At 39.5% G+C, this 21,547-nt stretch overlaps 2 protein-coding genes across 7 annotated transcripts; one reads left to right on the top strand and one right to left on the bottom strand.

The window, feature by feature from the left end:
- The first annotated feature begins 2,316 nt into the window (after positions 1 to 2,316).
- On the top strand, positions 2,317 to 6,411 carry LOC129759474 (arginine/serine-rich coiled-coil protein 2). Its single transcript, XM_055756945.1, has 4 exons — positions 2,317 to 2,405; positions 2,982 to 3,200; positions 4,517 to 4,885; positions 4,946 to 6,411. The coding sequence occupies exons 1-4, from the start codon at positions 2,334 to 2,336 to the stop codon at positions 6,089 to 6,091; spliced, it is 1,806 nt and encodes a 601-aa protein (XP_055612920.1). The 5' UTR covers positions 2,317 to 2,333; the 3' UTR covers positions 6,092 to 6,411.
- A 577-nt stretch (positions 6,412 to 6,988) lies between these two features.
- Positions 6,989 to 20,772, bottom strand: LOC129759470 (titin). 6 transcript variants are annotated; one of them, XM_055756941.1, is made up of 10 exons: positions 20,631 to 20,772; positions 18,089 to 18,415; positions 17,949 to 18,025; positions 17,716 to 17,883; positions 17,383 to 17,655; positions 11,875 to 17,322; positions 10,240 to 10,350; positions 9,709 to 10,116; positions 8,158 to 8,315; positions 6,989 to 7,725 (listed from the first exon to the last, which is right to left on the bottom strand). In XM_055756941.1, the coding sequence occupies exons 2-9, from the start codon at positions 18,256 to 18,258 to the stop codon at positions 8,275 to 8,277; spliced, it is 6,696 nt and encodes a 2,231-aa protein (XP_055612916.1). In that variant the 5' UTR covers positions 18,259 to 18,415; positions 20,631 to 20,772; the 3' UTR covers positions 6,989 to 7,725; positions 8,158 to 8,274. The 6 variants fall into 6 exon arrangements, with proteins under 6 accessions (XP_055612916.1, XP_055612912.1, XP_055612915.1 ...); XM_055756937.1 differs by having other exon boundaries at positions 6,989 to 8,315; positions 8,821 to 10,116; XM_055756940.1 differs by having other exon boundaries at positions 6,989 to 8,315.
- Positions 20,773 to 21,547: the final 775 nt, after the last annotated feature.

Below are 21,547 nucleotides of genomic sequence, written 5' to 3'. Positions count from 1 at the left end.
TCTAAGCAAAGTTTTGAATGTGAAAGTTTAAAATGATTTAATAAATTATACCTTCACAAAAGGAACTGAACATTAAATGTATGATTATGCGCGAGGATAAAGCATGAGAAATTAGGAAAAAAAAGTTAAAGAATTTTTCCCATTTATTTGTCATTTTCTTCTAAATAAACCATACAATTTACTTAACTAAATGTATGTGCATCGTTAGTGCGAGACTTTTGAAAAAAAAGTCTATATATGTCTGTGCATATCGTAGATCAATGATCAAAAGATTTAAAACCAAATTGGGTTTTAGTCAACCCCCTGGCAACTTGACAGTTTAGTCGAGTTTGCTGTGCCGTCTTCAAAATGGTAGATGTCGCACTAGTCGCGTTTGTTTACATGCATCCTGGGTCGTCCCTAGCAGCGGCAACGTTCATTTTCCATTGAAACCACTTGATTTTGTTTCGGCATCCGTGGATGCAATTCAACTGACGAAATACCATTTTAAAAGGGCACATAATCAAAAGTGATGCAAAAAAGAAAAATAAATAACTTTATAATTAAATTTTATAATAGTTGTCAATGAAATAAGTAATTTTATTTCAATCTATTTGTGTTCCATTCTCGGTTCCAACTTAATAACATTTCTGTTTATAGCAAAGATTACAAAATGGCCATCTTTCATCCGAATCCGTCAAGGAATATTTTAAGGAATATTTTTCAATATTCCTTGCGAATCCGTTGTGTTTTTGTTACAAGGCGTCACCAGATAGAGTTATGAGTTTATTTCGTTAAACATAACGTGGTTTGAAATAGTTCCGCTATTTCCTTAAGTTTATTACGGTAAAATTTCATCCAGCTGAATGTTATGAAATATTAGTTTTACAAATATGTTGAGATAGTAAACACTGAGAATGAAAGCGGAAACGAGTTGAGGTGATGGCTTTGCATTTGCACAAGTGACGTACAGATAAAATTTCGGAAAGTTTAATTAAAAAAAAATAGTAAGTAGCATCAAATGTGAAGATTGCAGAAATGAACTTTTCAATAGTTTTATTTGCAGATTAGAAGTTAATGCCGATGTGTTTAAGGTCTGCAGAATAACCGAGTTGGAGGTAAAAATTGTAGAACAAAATCATCAAAGTATAAACTTAGTATACTATATTATGATATCATAATGAATCGAACTCTGACACAGGTTTCAAATGATGCACGGGATGTTTTTAGAGGATTAGCTGAACACATTTTGGATCAAGATGCTTTAGTTAACCATCGAAACTTGTTGTTGAAATTATGTGTTGATTGTGTTTCGGATGGAGTCCTTCGCTAAGCAACTTAATGATTCTAAAGAATCTCTTCGAAAAAAACTAACAAAGTTAATATTGTTTAGAAATGAATAAAATGTTGTTTTTAAAATTTACCATGCAATAAACCATTTACAAGATTTTTGAATTAAAATTTGCTTGTGTATTTCATAAATAAAAGCCATTTACCACGCTGACTTTTTTGACCATATTATCGTGATTTTCTTTAAACATCAACTCATTTTCCGCTTAATAGGTGATTCTTAATCAGTGTTTTTAAAAACTTTTTTTTTCAATAAAAAATATGTTTGAAACCTTAATTTGTCGAACATTTCATTATCCACCCTTTCGATATGTTTGTTGAGTGAAAATGAGATTTTGACAGAACCAGAGAACCAGAAAAACTGGCACACGCGATTAGTATGGGAAACGTCAAGTTGCCAGGGGGTTGGTTTTAGTCTAATTTAGGCTGGAACAAATTTCAATTTCTTCTTTTGTCACCCCCCCCCCCCCTTCGAAATTTCCGAAAACCCGAAGGGGGAAAAAATAAAGTTTGAAGTATTTTATGTCAATTTCGAAAAAAAAATCAAATATCCGAAAGATTACAAGACCAAAAAACAAATTTTGGAAGATGGGAGGTATTTCACCTTTTCTATTTTTGATTTCATTGAATTTTTCGATAAAAAATTGCTTGATCTATAGATTTTGTGTAATGGTATTGTATGCAATTTGATTGCATACAAGATTTCGTGCAATTTGTTCCAATTTATTTGTTTTTTGCATTATTTTTTATTCTCCCCCCCCCCCCCCCTTTCGGTGTTCATACTCCGAGTGACAAAAGAAGGATTTTAAATTTGTTCCGGCCTTATTTTATTTCAATAATTAGACTTCCGGATTATTAGATCCCATATCTATATATACACACCTTGGTTGCGAATCCGCGTTGAAAAATATTCTATTGCCTATCTTTGTTCCTCTACCGTCTTCAGCATTGCTCGCTCAACCATCATTTTCGCTGCTGTCATCATCTTACTCGCTCATTTCAAGATGGACTCTCTGTTGCAAAACTACAACACCGACGACGAGCAGGACGATCAAAGCGATTTGGAACCGGAAAGGGTAATTATTACTGACCCCAAATGGGCTCACACGGTGGGGCCGGATGTGCCCTAGCGACGGAAAGTGTTGGTTGAATGCAAACGAAACTGGTACGACAGCAATCATGCAATGATAATTTGGCTGAGCGAGGTGTGAAAAAGTGTTACCCCAACCCAACCCCTTGCCTAGCGATTCTCCGAAGGCCTTTTGGTCTGGTGCTACGCATTTCCGAATATGGAAGAAAATAGAGCAACGAAAAATCAATATATTAAAGGAATAGGTACTAATTTCTAAAGTAAGAAAACTGATTGTCTGTATTTATTTTATGAGATCTGCGGTTTTGTTGGACAGTTGGTGGTATCATTTGCATTCAACCTCCACTATGTGTGGTGAAAAAAAAAACAAACTTGCATATAAATGAGATGTAAGCGTTCGATAATTTGATGGTTATATGAGCCAAACGAACGATTGAAAATTTTACCAGGTCTTGATTTCTAATTTAATACGAACTTTCATCACACTTGCCAATAGTGTCACATAATAATGCCATTTGCTGTTTGCCCACATATATCCTGAATAGTCGACCCTTCCCTCTAGGAATCCACATCGCCACCGTTGCCGGCCCCCACGAAAGGAACTCACGAGTCCAGTAGCGCCAAAAAGCGTAAGCATTTGGCCGTTACCGGGGATGACCGCCACGAGCGATCCAAGCAGCGGTCCTCGTTGTCTTCGTCCAAGGGTAAACAAACTGCTTTGAGTAAGGATTCGTCCAGCTCCAAGAAAGATGCATCATACAGGAAGAAACAATCGAAAAAGGTAAGCACCCTTTGTTTATTTCTGTATAGAGAATATTTTTTATTATTGTCGCAAGACGATTGTTCCGCCTCTGGGTTAAAAAAGTCTTGGGAAGTCCACTCGTAGCAAGTTTTCCCGTCTGTGGTTCTATGTTGAACTTTTCCCTTTTGGCTGTTCTTGACCGTCTCATCGTTAAACACGATTCACGGGGGTCCAGCTAATAGGGAAGTTTTCGTTAGGTTCCGCTGTCCCATTCGACTTACTTTTGTTGAAAAAAGATCAACCGTCCACTTTGCAAATTACCAAGATTAATCTGACACTTGTTATGTCGTTCAAAGAACTTTCTATCATGACCAAAAACCCCTACAAAAAAGTTCATTCCAAGTGAAGCACCTGAATGTGCCCAAAAGATGCACACACGATTGAACCAAACGCAAGCAGCCTCATCATCGCAGGCGTACTCATGTGTATGAAGATGGCTTAGAACAGCTCCTCGAACAACTGCCCGTTCCCGTTCTTCCTTGGACACGCGTATTGACTGTGCAGAAAAAGCTAGAAAGCACAAAAGGCCGCTGACAGCGCGGAAAAGGAAAACAAAAACTTAGCCCACAATGTCCAAGAAACATCTGAGAGATAACGTCACAGTTTCTGCCTCGCACAGATTGGGTAATGAATGTCATTCACCGTATCGTCCTATGAGTTCAGAAACCACACTAGACCCATAGTACGATCCGTAGCGTAGTACCATATGGTTTTTGTTTAACCATTGGAATCGAATGCGTGAGTATAAATTTCGGTAGGGATTACTTTTATATTTCCTTTTTTTACTCGTTTGGTTTATTGGAAGCAATGGAAATAGGATATCTTAATGAGACATGTGCTATAGAGAAAAGTACCAAGCACAGCATAAATCTATAACGTCATTTTACTACCAAATCTTAGTTGATCACCAACATAACTGAATTGATTTTTTTTTAATTAAATGTCGACAAAGTAAAAATCAACCCATGTTTTTTCAGAGAATTGATAGAAACTCTCAATAACGGGTGATAGAGAATACAGTGTAGTGTAGTGGGGCCTTCAGAGTAGAACATAAGTCTCTAGAAATAGATAGATTAAATTGATTTGGAACTTGAATGTATGAGGGAAAACACAGTTGAACAGTTAAAAGAATAGAATAAATTTCGTCCAATGAACCAGAATGATGTATAATGGACGTACATACATCTTAGTACTTCTCTATAGCAAATTTCTCTTCGTTACTGAAACAGATTATAAACGGTAAAACTAACGTGATCTAATACCCCCCTCCGTTTGGATAAATTGTTTCATTTCAGAAGCGTTCTCGTTCTTCGTCGTCATCTTCTTCGTCCGACGATAGTGACGATTCGTCCTCGTCGTCTTCTTCTTCGTCGTCCTCGGGTTCTAAATCAGACTCGAGCAGCGATGCAGAAGCCGATCGGAGACGCAAATCTTCTTCCCGCAAGGACAAAGCACGTCAAACGGGAAAAGATAAATCATCCGGTAAGCGCAACACGACGGTTACCGCTGCCTCGGTCAACAACACCGCTAATGCGGATAAAATAAGCGCATCATCGTCTACTTTTACCGCACCGAAGCATGGATCTACGTCGAAGTCCAAAGCTTTTACACCATCGCCGGAACGTGTTTCAGGTAGTGTCAAAAAGCGTGACTCGAAGCAACAGGTTTGTTTGTTTGTTTTCCTTCCTCTGACTGTAACTTATTTTAAAACGTTTCTTTCACAGAGCCCTATAAAATCATCTGATAAACGGCAAAGCCCAGAACGCCCGGAAAAACGTCGCGACAGAAGTGGCTCCAGAGATCGCCATGAGGGCAAGCGACACGATAAGGACAGAGACCGCCGTGATAGATCGGACAACCGCGATAGGGATTCGCGCTCGTCAAAATATCACCGAGGAGGTAAGTATGAAGATGAACGCCATGATAAGTATACTAGTCGGGATAGGTACAAGGACGAAAAACGAGACCGACGTGGGGATAAGTACGACCGATATGATCGTAAGGAACGCGACCGTAGCCGTGATCGTAGAGATAAACGTGACTATGAGAAGGATCGCAGATCTCGAAGATCGTCTTCGCGAGATAGAAAACGGCGATCGAGTGCTGACAAGAGCAGAAGAAGGTCCCGATCGCGCAGCAAAACTCCAACCAAGGGCGGCTACTCTCCAAACAAACCCTCAGCACAGCTGATGTCTCAGCAAATTCCCACGACATCAACGCAGGGGCTTATGCCAGGGCCGAAACCGCTCATACCAGCCATGTCGACACCTGCTAATATCCCATCGCTGATGGATATTCAAGTCGCACCTCCAGCGGACCTAGCCCTGCGTCAGGGTTTAGGCAATGATCTACCTATCGATCCTGCGGCCGCTCTATCACGTAATTCTTTGATCCGCAGCAATGTCAAGGCCGCACAGCTAGAGAAAATGGGCATCGATGTACTGCAGCAAAGCAAAAAGGCAGCCGACGCAGTTCCGTTGCCATCGTACTACAACCCCGGTGCGGTCAATCCTGTCCGATACGCCGACCAAGTACAAAAGCGGAAGCTTCTATGGAGCCATAAAACATCAGAGAGCAAGGACGTCACCACCAACATAAGCAAGTGGGAACAGGCAGCCTTTTCCCAGGATAAGGATGGCAAAATGGCATCTAAATTTTTACGGCTTATGGGAGTCAAAGATGCTCAGAAAACCACCCCCGCAGTCGGAGAAACGACTGGAAAAGCGTCGACTAGTGGCTCCGGAGATAGTATTAAGAAACAGGAGGAACTTTTCTCTACAATGGAACAGCAGTACGAAGTGGCTCGACAGGTTACGCATACAATGCGAGGTGTCGGACTTGGATTCAGCTCACAACCACGCACCTTCTAGAACCGATCTACTGGTTTATTAGTCATCAACAGGGAATTCGCAGATACCAAAAACGAGCAGTTGTGTTAGAATATACTATAAATACTAACTGACGGCTTACATTGGTTCTCTCCTACTTATTCGGGATTAGCTCGCTTAAACAATAATTTGCTCTGCTGCACTTGTTCAGATGCATGAGAAAATATTAGCTAAGGAGGCAAGTCATTTCTCATGTTCTAATTGCTAAGTCAATTGATACAAGATATCACTGACTAAAAGGTTACACCATTGTATGTGTAATCTATAATAATAATAACGGTAATATATTCAGCCTGATGAAATAGGTGTACCTCTTTGCGCTGAAAACAATCCGAACAGCCGTTGTAAAAGTTTACTCTGAAGCCCTTTTCAACAAAAGTGTAATACCTAATTCGTTTCACAAAATAAGGGAGCGTGGGATCTTTCAAGCCACTTTTTTTGTTGAATTTATTTTTAAAACCTTCTTCTAATCTTCTAATCAAAGTCAAAAAGTTGTTGGCCAGAGTGCCAAAACTGAGTAGTACACTTTTGATATTTATGTGATTCAATCAAAGTATTTTTTTTCTTGTCACTCTTCATTCAAATAGATCATAAGCACTGCGTATACTGCGTTGACATTCTCATAAAGTTGATCCGTTGTTTTTAATGAAATTTTAAAAAAATCATGACTGTATGGCAATTGTTATTTCGCGAAAATTATAATTTCAAATCAGAAAACATTTTTCTTCAAAATTCACTATTGAATGTTAGCTAAGTTTAAAAGGAATCGTTTAAAATCTAGTGCTTCCAAACTATTATCAAATTAACTGATTGTTCGAAAAAGATCAAGTCAAAAGATGTTTCTTTTTAGTTCTGTAAGAAAACATCCGGCCATCAATATCATTTTGCTAAACATTTATTACTTACACGATGGAGACTGTTTTTTTTTATAATATAGAGAATGCCTTACTGAAATATTATATTTTATAGATAGTAGCGTAATATATGTGTATCGTGTTTTTTTTTCTTCATTCTGTACCATAGCTTTATTTTGGCCAGTCGTTTAAAACTACACCGTTATAGTAACACGGGACAAGAATTTTTAAACACGAACATTCTTACTAGCAACCGGTACGAGACTGATCCATTCCTGCCAAGACACCTACTCAATTGTCAAACCATTACCGTTCAGCTGAAAATTTCTTCTTTCCGTTTTATACATTAACCGTATTCTGTCCTGACCAAACGCGTATTGTTTTCTAGCGAAGCGTTCTCTTTCATCCAACATTGACTGTTATGTTTTCAAATTCACCTACATCATTAAAGGTTGAGAGGGGCAAGCAATAAAATACACTCACAATACAATCTACTGGAGATTTATAATCCCATATTTTAATTTTTTTAAATTAGTGGGCTTACCATGTACAAAAAAGATGTTCAAATGTTGCAGCTAAAATTTAACTGATAGGTAGTTCCGTATTTATTTTTGAAAATTGCACTACAATTTTGCAAACCTTAGAATGCTTGCCGTAAACACGCAACCACAGCACTTTAAGCAGTGGAATATCGAAGGCTCACAGTAATCAAGCATTGGGTCTCCAAAACATCTTGGTGATAAGAGCAGTAGATAGTTCAAGCTGTAATTAGGTATAGGATCATTTATCATTTGAACCTGAACTGTTACTACTCTAAGAAAATTTTCTTTTTTATTTTATATTCATGACTTAAAAGGTCAAAATTTTGTTCCGTTAAAACGAAACTGGTAAGCTAGCAGAGTTTTAGAATCAAATAAGTTGCACTTTCTTGGGGGATTTGCAAGTTCTATTCCTATACAATGAATCGATTTTTCAAAGATGCGAAAAAATTGTTCAGTAAAAAAAGAAGCGTATTCAATGAAGTCTAAAATAGGCTAAAACAAACGATGAAATGTGAAAAAAAAAAACAATAATTCCATTATCTTATAAACTGGGGGTGTAGGGAACGATCGTTTCAAAACACGAAAAAAACCGAACGTTGATCTCTGATCTCTAAGCGTTACTACTATGTATATCAATGTTGATAATTGATACCTTGAATATGTACAAAAGTGGGCCGCGCCGCATGACTGTGGGCTCAAGTGGGGTTTGACAACGGGAAAACAATGCCCGTCCGCCACGTCCACGCTGGTTAGGGTGCGCCTCGATCAATCAATCCCAAACGGACTTGATAGCTGAGAGTTTGTCTGGAACTGGAAAAAAGATGCGTTGTTAGTTGATGCTTTTCAAGGTCTGAACATTAGCGAATAAATTTGTGGGAATAATTAACAAAAAAAAGTAGATTAAATTGTATTTTATCAACATAATATTCGTTGCTAAGTTTACCTTTAAGGAAATGGAATTTTCAAAAAACGTTGTCCTGATTTAGATCCATATCCAAAAATAAAAGTAATAAAATTATAGGAGTCTGGGAGATAAATTAGGCTTTTATCCCACTTAAAACTTTCGTCAGGCATTAGCTAGCGCGGCAAAAGTTCACATTCAAATTTTGATAGATAAAACATTGAGAAAACTAGTTTATACAGTATGTAATCGTATTGTCACGTTGACATCTGGAAGTCAAGCTTAATTTAAAATAAAACCAAAGAGAACATAAGAGTCTTAGCCAAACGAATATAAAATTCAATAAATTGTTCTACCAAAGTTCTACCATAACCATGCTAGTAAAAGTAGAGTATCGCTAGAGTGCAAAAGTACCTAAGTTGGTGGCGTTCCCTATACAGACAAATAGATGTGATGACGATGAGAAATGTGTAGTAAGAGTGGAACTGTCGCAGTCGTATCGTTGTTCGCAAATTTGTTATAGCGGCTGTGATTTAGATTTGTTAGCTTTCTTGACTTTACAGTGGTCTCGATTCGTCCCGTATGAAGATGACGATGGAAATGGTGGCGGTTGTCGGGTGACGTATAGTGTTGTATTGCCAACGCCGATGTCATCATTTCTGGTGACCGAACTCGGTTGAACATGCACCGATGTCTGTCTGCCTAACATCGAACCGTAATCTACAAACATTCCACTACCACTTGGTGCCAAATATTATCTCTCTACCACAGCATTGCTGCCGCCGTCATCGAAAACGGCAACGGATGCGTTTGACGCCTGGTGAGCACTGCCCCCGTCATTCCGAGGACGGATTAGATTTGGATTATCGAATTCCAAACTGTCGCTACTATTATCGTTATCATTGTTGATCAAAAGTTCATTATTAATGTTCCTCAGAATTACGACATTCGGTTGTATTGGAATGATTTCACTACAATCTGAGCCATTCCCGTCTTCGTCATCATCGTCATCTTCTACCGTTGGAATCGGCACAGGTGGTTCTGATTCGTCGTCACTGAACTGCGATGAGATATCGACGTGACTGTTCATCTGCGATTCCGGCGTGTTCGGTATAATCTCGTCCAGATCGTCCATTGGAACGATCTCGCGGTTTTCATCATTCTCTTCGCAAACTTTGCCATTCGTTTTAGTGACTAAACTTTGTTCTGATACCTCTTTCTGGTCTTTGTGTAACAACGTGGGTCTAACGGGGCTAGGACTAGTAGTCTCGTGTTTATCAACGTGATGAGAGCATTCTGTACCTGTTTGTGCTACCGTGGGCAGTTCGATTACTGCAGCAGCCGCTAAAGCTGGATCGATCCCACCGATGGCAGAAATGGCAGTAGTCGATGGATAAATGGGATTGATTTTGCTGGTCGTGGTTTTGGCAATCACCGGGTTTGTAACGGTGATTGGCAACTCCAGCGAGGTGGGAACATTTGGATTGCCTGTGGGAACTCCGATGACGGCCGCCAAACTCTCATCGAGATTCGTAGCGCTTCCCCCTTCCAGAAGATTTTGCTCCGGTGGATGGGAAGAAGACTCTGTTCCGTTGCCATTTTTTGTAGGCACCTCTACCGTTGACATGATCGGAGGTTTGGTCAACACTGCATTGGTCTCGACCGTTGTGTTTGGATTGACCTGGATAATCTCTCCTGGCAGCGGAGTATCTGAAACAATTATTTGTCTACTTTAGATTTGATCGCATCGTGTAAGATTTTAGATCGAATAGTCCTCTTAAACAACCAATTTTAAATGGACTGTTCAATTTGAAGGTTACTTGGAATAATTACCTTGTAAATCGATCAACGATTCTGGGGCAACAATGATTTGGGCACCATCAGCTACGATTCCCAATCCTGGTTGACTTACGGCGAGTGCTGCCAACAACTCCTGTGCCGAACCTGTTTGAGAGAATCGTTAAACGTTACTCTTAAAAACTTGAATCAAATCACATATAATATTTCAGAAGTAGAGAACACTCAAATGTACTGATAGCGTATAAAAAATTGCTCATAGTATGATTCCAAACAATGATAGGTATTATTGATACTTGCCTAATTGTGCGATGTGTAAAACAGTGAGTCGATGTAGGGTTTAAACGTGTTCTCCGTTAGCTTTACACGCTTTGTTGTTTGTTTGTTTTATTGAGGTTATAGAAGCATTAAATTTACAATTCATTTGCCTCTTGAACACGCTTTGTTATGGGTGAGTCAAATTAGTGCTTATAATAGTAACACCATCACAGTAATGGAAATTAAATATTGAAATAGACACTAAAGATGGGGTTTCTGCCAGTTTCATAGCAATCTTTGAACATGAATTTAAATTGCTTGCTCAGATAGCCAAAATCCAATAAACCAAAATTTCCCATAATCAATGAAATGTAGGTACAATTTCCAGTTCACTTTTCAGCAATGAGCTCAGAACCGTTGAAAAAATCCAAGAGTAACTATATGAATGTGAGTGACAATTTTAATGAAGTAAACTCTTGCCATTCTAGCCAAAGAGACGTTGGAACAGGACCTAATTCTTTAAATTAAAACAACCAGTCAAGTTTCGCTTCATACATATAATTTCTGTTTTGTTTCAAAAAACTTCTCCAATCGGGTTTGTTTTAAAAGTGCAAGCATGTGTAATTTTATTTGCCTTAACTCATACAGACAATTTTTTTTCCTCCAAACATTAAAACTTAATGCTAACAAAACAAAGGCATAGTTAGAGTGGTACACAAATAAGACTGAGTACTGTTCAGAACTTTTTTCTTATAATCACTTGAAATGGTTGCTCGAATAAAATACAGGTAGGTCTACTATATCCGTTATGAAAAGAAAAACAAACGATTATTATGTTGTTTCTAAAGCTAGTGCATGTGTGTTTAGGTTAGCAGCAGTAGGTAGGTGATCATTTGAGTAGTGAAATATGTGCAGTAAGTGAAAGCATCTGATCCAGGTATTCCTCCGACGCATCTGAATCCAATTCGCCCACCCGCCCTTTTTCGCCCACTCAACAATAGCTATCCGAAACACAAGAAAACCTTCGACCGCCTTTAATTGAAAATTGAAGCCTTTTTCAACAGGTTCACAAACACAGAACGGATGCAAGAGAGTTTGCGTGCGTATTTATTAAGCAATTTCCGGATCAATTTCATCGACCGAATCTGAAGTGGTGAATATGCTACCTATAAAAACAGAACACAAAAACAAAAAAAAACAAAGTTTTTGAAGGCAATTGTATTTGTGGCAATATGTACAATAATACAGGAATCTTTGAATAAGACTAGCTACAAAATCTACAATATTTAAAAGAGTAATCGGAAGCAAGTGAGTGGGCGAATTGGAAACCCCATACCTTACCATCTACCGAGCAACTAACATGCAGCAAGTATTATTTGTATGAATCATGCAGTAGTAAGGGAGGAGACATACCTTGCAGTAGAATCTGTTGTCCATCAGGTGTTAAAAGCTGAGACGTATCGCCACCGGCGGCCAGCGCCATTAAACTTTGTTGATCCAATATGATTTGCTGTCCATCCTGGGTATTGAGTATTATGTTTTGCTGGCCAGCGTCCAGCGAACCATCAATTTCTGCGACGTGATGCTCACTGGCGTTACCGGTAGCATCGACCGGAATTTCGAGTACTCCTGCGGCAGCCGCTTGTTGACTGGCAATCTCCTCGAGAGAGGCATTCTCCGGAAGTGCGACAAGCTGATTAGATGCATCCAGATATAGCAGTTCATTGTTTACTGGGACAAAACCTTCATCGCGAACCGAGCACAGATAAAACAGATTTGCCGGTCCGCCAAAGTTTTCAGCGGGAACAGCTATTAATTGGGAAGATTCTTGCACGTTAGAACTACTTTCGGCCGATTCTGCTGGTTCTGTCGATAATGTTGGTTGGTGAAGTTCAGATTCATCGGATGGCTCTGCGATAATGGGATCAGCAAGCTCTATCGTTGGTGATTGCGATGTAGATGTTTCCGGTTCTATCTCTTGGATCGCTGCATCGGCTTCATTCCCTTCGGTGGATAATAAATCACCGGATGATGAAGTGGGTGTTACTGTAGAAGGTTTTGAAGGTAACTGCGTGGAAGATGCAAGAGTCGTCTCTGGCACTTCTTCAGTCTCGGAATAAATACCCGGTACCTCTTTGACAGACGAATCGGCAGCAGCCGCAATTACGACTTCGGTTGAAGGGCCAGCAGGTGGTGGCGGTGTCGGTGTAGAAGTTGATGGTTCTTCGTCTGGTTCTTCGTAGGATCGCGAACTTGTTTTCGTTTGTTCAGATTTAACCTTCAGATTATGCTGCTGTTGTAACAGTTGTTGTTCTTGTCGAAATTTCTTCATTCCACTAGCTGTTAGTACTTTACCTTGACCTTTATCCTCTACCATTCCTAGCCTGGTAAATTCTTTTAATTTCTGAGGAGAAATCTTAATGACTTTGTGGCCCTTCTTACCGGATTTGGGTGACAAAGTGGTGGGCTCACCCTTAGATGTTGTGAACAAGGGTTTATTGCTGCTACTTGTACCCTGGGATAATTCGGTCATCTTCTTGGCTAGTGCTTTCTTTGGTGGTGGTGTTGCCAATTGAGATTTTTTCGGTGTGAGCTCCATCTTGTGTACAACGACGGGTGCAGTTGGGTCAGATGGTTTTGAAACGGCCATTTTAGATTTTATGGGCGGGTGGATTATTTGCTGGGATTGCACACAAATTTTAGCAGGAGACTTGGCCGGTGAAGATGACCGTTGCACAACACCGTGAGTTGTTAATTTCTTTGCCGTTGTTGAACTGCTAATGGTTCCAACGCTGCTGACTGAAGAAATCACGGAACTGTTTTGCGTCATTTGAGTTTTCGGCGTCATTTTGGCCGTAGATGTAGAAGGTGATTGAGTTGTGAGTACGGTACCTTTGCTAGTTATTACAATCTGACCACCACTGCTTGCTTGTACCAATTGGGGTGAATGAACAGGCGATCGTACTGTTTCACGTTTTTTTGGCTCGTCATTCGGAGGTTTAATAATTATGGTACTGGATTTTATACCCAAGCTTTTCTTCGATGTATTCGATTGCGAAAAACTTTCCTTCGTACCTATTATTTTAGCCGAACCGTTGCTATTCTTCACGATAACAAGCTTTTTGGCCATGGGCCGAGTCGTTGAAATCAGTTGAACATCTTCATCCATTTTGACTGGGTTCTGAAGGGTAACAGAACTTGTGGTTGTTGAAATTCGGGAGTCATCGAGCAGATCTCCGCTATCATCCAAGACGATAGGAATATTGTCGATATCAAATTTGTCTTCATCGTTCGATATTTTCGTTGGTTCCGATATCTTCGCAGGTGCTACTTCAGGCAAGGATGTAGTTTTTTTATCATCTGCTTTGCAAACATCGCGTTTTTTCTTCTCTGGAATGATTTCATTGCATTTGTTACGTTCAATAAGACCTTCAGTGGTTTCCGCGCTCACTAGTGTTTGTAAATGGCGTTTCCGAGGGTTTATAGTTTTACCGCTGCTAGAGCTGGCACTGTTAGCAACAGAACTAGTAACTGACGCAGTAAGGCTCACAGCTTCTTCTTGGTTTGCTTTTATGGCCTTTGTTTTTGAAGGAACCACTTCTGGAAGCTTTATTAGTGCCTCTGCAATTTGTAAATCTGTAACACTAGGCTTGGTCGCTGAAATACTGTTTTTCTCACCGACTTCTGTGGAACTGTGTTGTTCTGTTTGTTTGTCGAGTTTTGTCCGCTTCAACTTCGAAGCTTTACTGCTTTTATCAATTCTTGCCGACATTACAGCTAGAGAAAGTTCGTCAGGTTGCGTTAACATCTCTTCGAAAGATGGTTTTTTCCTTTTAGTGCTCTTGGGTGACTTCGGTAGACTTTCTTTGACAGAAATTTCTTCCTTACGCTCCGGCGAAACTATCACTGGATCAAAAATAAGCTCCGAGTTTGACTTGTTTCCACGAGATTTAATGATCATTTTAATCGGTTGCTGTTTGGAAGCAGAAGATTCGTCATCGGGAATTGCAACAATAGGTTTTCCTTTTGGGGACTTCTCATTGATTGGGCTTGCTTCATCTGCAATCGGTTCTGGTTTTGTGTCAGGTTTTTCGTTGCGTGGGGAATCTGTAATTTGTTTCAATACATGTTTACCACGTTTAGTTTTTGGAGATTTTGTTTCATGTGAAACATTTTCTTCTGGACTGGGGAGAACCTCAACTTTGTGTTCAATAATCGCAACAGGTTCATCCTTTCTTGTTCGTTTTGATTTGCGATGAGTTTCACTGTCTAAAACTTCCAACACCTCCGAGTTATCAATTGTTTCTGGCGGATTTTCTACATTGGCGGCGACAGATTCGCCTTTCTTCAATGGTTCAGGTTTTTCTGGTACTTTTTCAATACTCTTATCAGCAATCAAATCATCTTTCTTCGAACGTTTTGACTTGCGATGAGGTGTCTCAACGGCCTCTGAAGAAATTGGCTCTTCTTCGGCCGGATGTTCCGCAAATTGTGTTGTATCTTTGTCTGTTTCTCCCACCTTCAAAATATGATCCTCTTGAACGATGGATTTGGAATCTCGATCAGCATCAGCAAGTACATTTATGTCTTCCAATTTTACTACCAAGCATTGCTCAGTTAGTGATTCACTTTTTTCTTGTTCTTGATTAATGGAATCATCTTTTTTTGAGCGTTTTGATTTCCTATGAACATCAATCATTACCGGCGCTTTTGGTTCTAAAGTTGCATGTTTAACCTCTTCGCTGCTGGGCAATTCCTCATTCTTTTCTGACGATTCATTTATTTCTACAGTTCTAGACGCTTTCTGTTTAATCGATTTATCTTGCCGTTTGTTCTTACTTTCAATAACTTTCAATAATTTATCTTGTTGTTCTTCCTGTCCAACTTTTTGATTCAATTCTGGTTCAGGAATGCTGTCATCTGGTTTGCGACCTCTACGGGACCGCGGTGTATCAACCAACAAACTCAAGTCCAAATTTCCAAATTCGCTTGATCTCTTCTTCCTCGCACGAGGGGTCGATTCCTCAACTTGTTGAACAATCACCGGTTCAACAACTTCTTGTGGAATCACCTTTTCTACCACGGGTGTGCCTGATTTTCGTTGCTTACCTCGACGACCCTTGGTACCGGAAACCACCGGCGTTGACAATGCTTCTGATTCAATTTCTTCTTTGTCAATCGATACCGGACAAGATATTTCGGTGGTATTAGATTTGACAGAAGAACTAACGGCTGGCTCTTCTGGCTCAACGGTATCATCAGATTTTTTCTGCTGTGGATACTTTGAACGCTTGGATTTAATGGCAGCAAACTCAGATTTTTCGAAACGCCCGGCAGATGCCACTGATTCTTGGGAGTCATCATTGGTTGTCGTCGGGGACTCAGACATTTGTTTGGCTTCCTCTGCTGCTCGAAGTTCTGCAATCTCTTCTTCGTGAGATTTTAATACGAAATCCATTACGATGGCTTTAGATTGTTCCAAAGCTATCGCTTCATTTTCGATAATTTTGTTGCGAGTTTTGAAAATTCTCTTACCACGTTCCTTCGGTGGTAGTGTACGATTATCATCAATTTCTTCATTCGATAGTTGCTGTGGTGTTGTCTCAGTCGATGAGCTTGTCGTAGGTACAGGCGACTTGACATTACCGCGTTTCGGTAGATCCGGAATCTTGGGAATGCTAACTTCGTTTAGCAAAGAATCAATTTCGTTCTTGAGGTCTGCGTCTTGTTTAGCTCTTGTTAAGTCTTCTTCGTCCTTCGAAACGTCAGCCGACGTGTCCCGTTTATTAGAAAGTGATCTCCGTGGAGATTTATTCAGAACCACTTCGTCATCTTCGTCGTCCTTAAAATCGAAACAAGAAACTTCTTTCCTTGATTCGTTAGTCGAGGATGGAGATTCCTGCTTTGGCAGTTTTGTAGGCGATTCCGGTTTGAGTTCATCGCTGCTAACGGACTTACTACTGGATCCACGAGTTGCCCTATCCAGGATACGTTGCTTGGCACTTAGCGGTCGTTCCGAGAGGCTATCGTTCGAAGTTGGAGTTTTATCCAGGGTTGCCACGCTGAGCGATTCGCCGCATGTTGCGCCTGTGCTGATACTTCCTTCACTTGAGGACTTTTCAACATTAGCAACAGGAATAACTGATGCGGTTGATGGTTGATCGTTGGTCACCTCTATGAATTCTCTTTTTTGTTTCTTCGGTATGTTGCGATACTTGATAATTGTCCCGGAAGAAACAGGAGAAGATATCTGGGGGGATGATTCAGAGACCTTTTCGACATCTTTTTCCAATTTGCCAGCATCATCGGACGTGGCCGTTTCGACGAGCGTGGATGTGTTGTTTTCTTCGATGGACTTTTTTGTGGAATTGGTTTGTTTGGTCGTTTCGGGAACTGTACTGCTTTCCGGTTCGTCTTGTTCATCTTCGCTCCAGTCAGCCAAAAGTTCGTTCTTCAACTCGACATCCGCCTTGGTTGACGTTTTGCCGGGGGAATCCTCCGTGAGAGGCTGTTCTGGTTTTTCTGATTCCTTAACGGACACCTCTTTGACTTCTTGCTGATTTTCAAGTGATTCTGTTATTTCATCGGCAGCCAAAGAAGCCTTTCCTCGACCACGGTTCCGTCTTCTATCATTTGATTTGATTGTAGAAGTTGGCGTTTCCACGAGAGACTTCGCTATAGCTGCAGTTCTGGGAGTACGGCTTGCTGTTTTGCCACGAGAAGGTTTCGATTCTTTAACTTGAAGCTCTTCAATTGATTCGTCTACAGATTCTTTAACAACTTCAATTGGCTTCGGAAGTTCCTGTGGTTTTTGGATATCGGAATTAAGTTTAGCTGGTGATAAATCGCTGGTTTTGGTTTCTGTAAGGAATTGACGGTTATTAATGAATATTTGTTTCATGCAATATATGAGCGAATTACCCTTAGATTTCGGAACAGTTAGTGTAACTGATGGTACTGCTCGGCAGTACTTAGTATGTACGACAATGACATTTTGACGACGGCTTTCGAAGCCACATTTGTAGCAGTGGTAAATTTGCGCAGATGACGTCGAACTGTTATCGGCAACAGAGCCACCACCGTGGGCTGGTATTCCGGTCAAGGATGAGGCCTGTGCCAGAATTCGAACCTCGTGTTTTTTAGTAGGGATTGCCGGGACAATTTTACTGGGTGAAGTAATTTTACCTTTACCACCTGAAATGTAAGGTACAATAATCAATTTTGCTTGTTTGTTTTTAATAAGTTTTAGCAAACCTTTTCCACTGCTAGTTGGTTGAAAAATATGCGCGTAACTTTCTCGTTTCTGCGGCTGAAGAAGTGTTGTTGAGTTGACAATATCTGGATCGCCCCCGGTCGCACGCTCGGCATGCATTACGTCCGACGGGAATTTTTCCATATGCCTGTTTTTAGCACGGTATTGCTCTAAAATATTTGCAAAAAGGATTATTGATAAAAAAATGGCTTTAAAGTATAGTTAAATGAAATACCTAATCCTTTCCTGAGGAACTCATGCTTTCTGCTGCAGTTGTACTTATAAATAAAATTGGTATTCTTAACGTATTCACTGTAATTAAACAAAGGGGATTATCAACGTTTGTCAAAACATCCAACAATGCAATCAACGTACTATGAATCTTCGTCGAAGAATTTTACGACCGCTAGAGGTTGCCGCTTCAGTGTGGACGTGAACTCTTCCGTCAACCTTTCGCCACCAAACACTTCACCGGGCCACCAACAGTAGCTGAGCTTAACCCAAACTATTTCCCCATCACTGTACTCGCTCCCGTCATCGTCCATCTTGCTGGGCCGGTCGACGTTGAGCTGGCAAAGCGAGGGAAGGGCACACCTAACAAATTACGTATCCGCTCTTCTCGATGATAGGAAGACCACCGGTTGAGAAGAAATCCAGTTCTTCGACAAAAAGGATGCACTTTTCACTAGACAATTTGTTTTACTAAAAAATAGAAAATACTGGTAAAATGACTGACTAGCGTTAAAAAAGCGGCTGCAATTTAACCGAACGCAACTCTGTTCACTGGGCTTCGGAAAACGTTATGATCGCACCTAACGCAGGTCGATCTAATCAGGTCTGAAGCTTAACTTGCTCAGTTGCTACCGCAATGAATATAATCATACCTGAACCAGGAATAGATAATTAGTGCAAGGTTAGGTAGCGACAATCATAAATCCAAGAAAATGCAATTGAACCTGTCCCAGCATAAAGCTAAATTTGGAAAAAAAATCGTTTTTTGTTATTTCTGCTGTGTTAATTCGTATTAAGAATTATCAGATTTTCAAAAGATGCATTGCAATATTCAATTTTATCACGACCGTTGGTCGTTTTTACATGTTCTTCTTGTAACTTCAACTGACATCTAATTGCAATTTTCACTGCTGTTTTTTCACAATGTTTTGCTTATTTAGAAAGATCCATATTTTTTTTTACATTTCGTTTAAAACTACACGTATGTTGTTTAAATGATCATTACAAATTTCGCTTAATTAGTTACAAGCGCAAGTCTGCTCCAGCAGGTACCATAAAGCGTGGTAATTCAATAAAAAAAAACTGAGAAATACCAGTACAAAGGTTGAATGCTGCTAGCTCTATAAAAGCTGCAAAACCCGATTAAATGGCCAAATAGGACAAAATGCAACAAATTTGTAAATTCTTGAAAAAATCGAGTAAAAATGCCTATACTGTATACATCCAATACAGCTCAATGGAGGCTCTCAATGCCGAAGGTGTTTAAGTGCATAAAATTACTAAAAAATACTTTCAAGAACGCATACCTGAAAGTTTCCGTATTGCGCTTTTATCTGCATATATATCGAAAAAGCAGTAATTTTCATTCAATAAAATAAAAATATAGAAATCTTAAAGTTGTCAATTCAGGGTTTTCTGTATTGTTGGATTTTAACAGTTTGACGTCAACTTGATCTCAAGAAAGACTAAACTATTTTTCAGCCATAAACTGATCAGAAGACAAGTATCTCGCGTTTTTCCTTTTTCCTAGGATCAATGTACTACTTATTATCTAGTAAATATAGAGAGCTTCTATTTCAATATCTTAAGTTTTAAATAATATGAACCTAATTATGGATATTTTTTTCAGGGTTGCAGTTCGTTACATAGTTAAATTATTTTGTGATTAAATATGTATGATATATACATATACGATAAAACTAGGACTTTGTAAATATTAATTTAAATTGCTGTGTTATCCATGAAAGTTGAACCGAAAATTTAATTCTCTATCAAAAACGAGCTAACAAGCCAATGCAATACAAACATAACCTGATGAAAGTGCGATCGAATTTGTAATAAGTCTTTTGCCTCCATTTATTCATAAAACAAAACGAATTCATAAAATAAACATAATTTTGAATGATCTGTGTACTGTTTCTTGAACCAAGTACTTTTTTTTCCTTGAGATCATTGCCTCCCTTTTCCTGTAACAAAAATAAAATTAAACTTTATCATTTTTAGGCATGTTTTCCGTGTAAATATATCAACAATTACAAAACAAAACAATCATTCAATGATAGAAATTTCACAAAAAAAAACTCAGCTCCTTTATTTCAAATATATTTAGGACGACCTTGTACAACAGGATACAGTAATTTAAATTTATATTAAAATGAACTAAACAACTTTTTTGTTCCTCAGTTCAAAAGAACATTGAATCATTACATTTTTATATTTACCGGATCCCATATGATCACCCGTATTTTTCCTTGAACATGATCTGTGCTCAGCTAATGGTTTTGCTTGGTAATTATACAATACCGAGTTTTAATACTGCCATTTCCAGACTGTTCCCCATTGGACCACCATTTTAAACATAATTTACTTTTACCACCTAACATTAGGCACAAATCGAATCTTTTCATTTTCAACATCCATCGTCAACCACATAACACAGTTTCTTTCTTCGAATCGAAGCAAGCTTCGAGTAGCCAAATTAAAAGTTGCGACTTCTTGTGCCATTCCGCAGCACAAACAGAGCAGCAGCAAGAAAAGGCAAGGACGCGGTGGTTTTGCTAGGCCATTTTACCGACCAACCCGCACTAGCCGCAACCCAAAATTATCATTACTCGGTGTCCGGAACCTTTGGGAACAGTTTGCACTCGGTTTCGACACTTGTCGGTTTGATTTTGCACCTTATTACCGTGAAAAACTTTTGTTGACGACGATCAAACGGAGCTAAATTTTTCAACTTGCACTGCCATTTTGACGGCGAAATCTTCCCATCCAGCGGAGCCAGCCCAGCGACCGATGGAAACGGGCAGGTTGGGTCAACTTTTGATGGGGGGCGCTCTTTGGGTCAACCCGGCGCAGAGTGACGTTTTTCTTTTTGCGGCGCGACGCCTGGGAGTGCAAGGGCGTCGTTAAAAGTTGGGGTAAGCACAAATTTTTAAGTTGAATTTATTTTAAAAATTTAAATGCTTAACGGAATATTTTAAATGATAGAAATGTGTCAAAAGTAAACGTTTCCTATAAAATCTGGCGAATATGATTTTTTAACAAAAATAATTTTTAATGTTTATAAAACCAAATGTTTTTTTCTGTTTCTTAGACCAAGCCCACCAATGGTTGCTTAACCTCGAATCGAGTACATTCAGCAACATATCTTTCAACCCATCATCGCACCAACAGTCGCTAACTTGATTCGAGAAATAGCATTCGAGCAGTGGTTGTTACAAGATGCGTTTATGTAGCAACCCGGTAGCAACGCAGCCGGTCGTCGCCTTCGGAAAATAAACAAACACAAATACCAACCTGGATGGCAACAATGGGTGCGAAAATCAGTAAATAGATGAAAGCGCAACCAATCAAACCATCTAAAATACCGACCGAAATAGCAACGTCTGGTGGGCTTGGTCTTATGTTGTTGGTTTCAAAACATTTTTCCGGTATGTTTTATTTTGAAGTTTTTTAAAATCACATTCCAATCTTTGCAGCTTGTTCGTAAATTGATTATTCTCTATAAATCTTCTCACAAGACTTTTTCGTGTGATGTTGAATGTAATCGCACCCACGTCGCGAAGATATAATAAAAGAAAACTAAACATATGCCCTTCGTCA

The sequence above is a fragment of the Uranotaenia lowii genome, unplaced genomic scaffold (assembly GCF_029784155.1).
Source record: "Uranotaenia lowii strain MFRU-FL unplaced genomic scaffold, ASM2978415v1 HiC_scaffold_162, whole genome shotgun sequence".
Classification (NCBI taxonomy): domain Eukaryota; kingdom Metazoa; phylum Arthropoda; class Insecta; order Diptera; family Culicidae; genus Uranotaenia; species Uranotaenia lowii.
The sequence above is the reverse complement of the archived record's forward strand: the minus strand, read 5'-3'. Positions and strand labels throughout refer to the sequence as shown.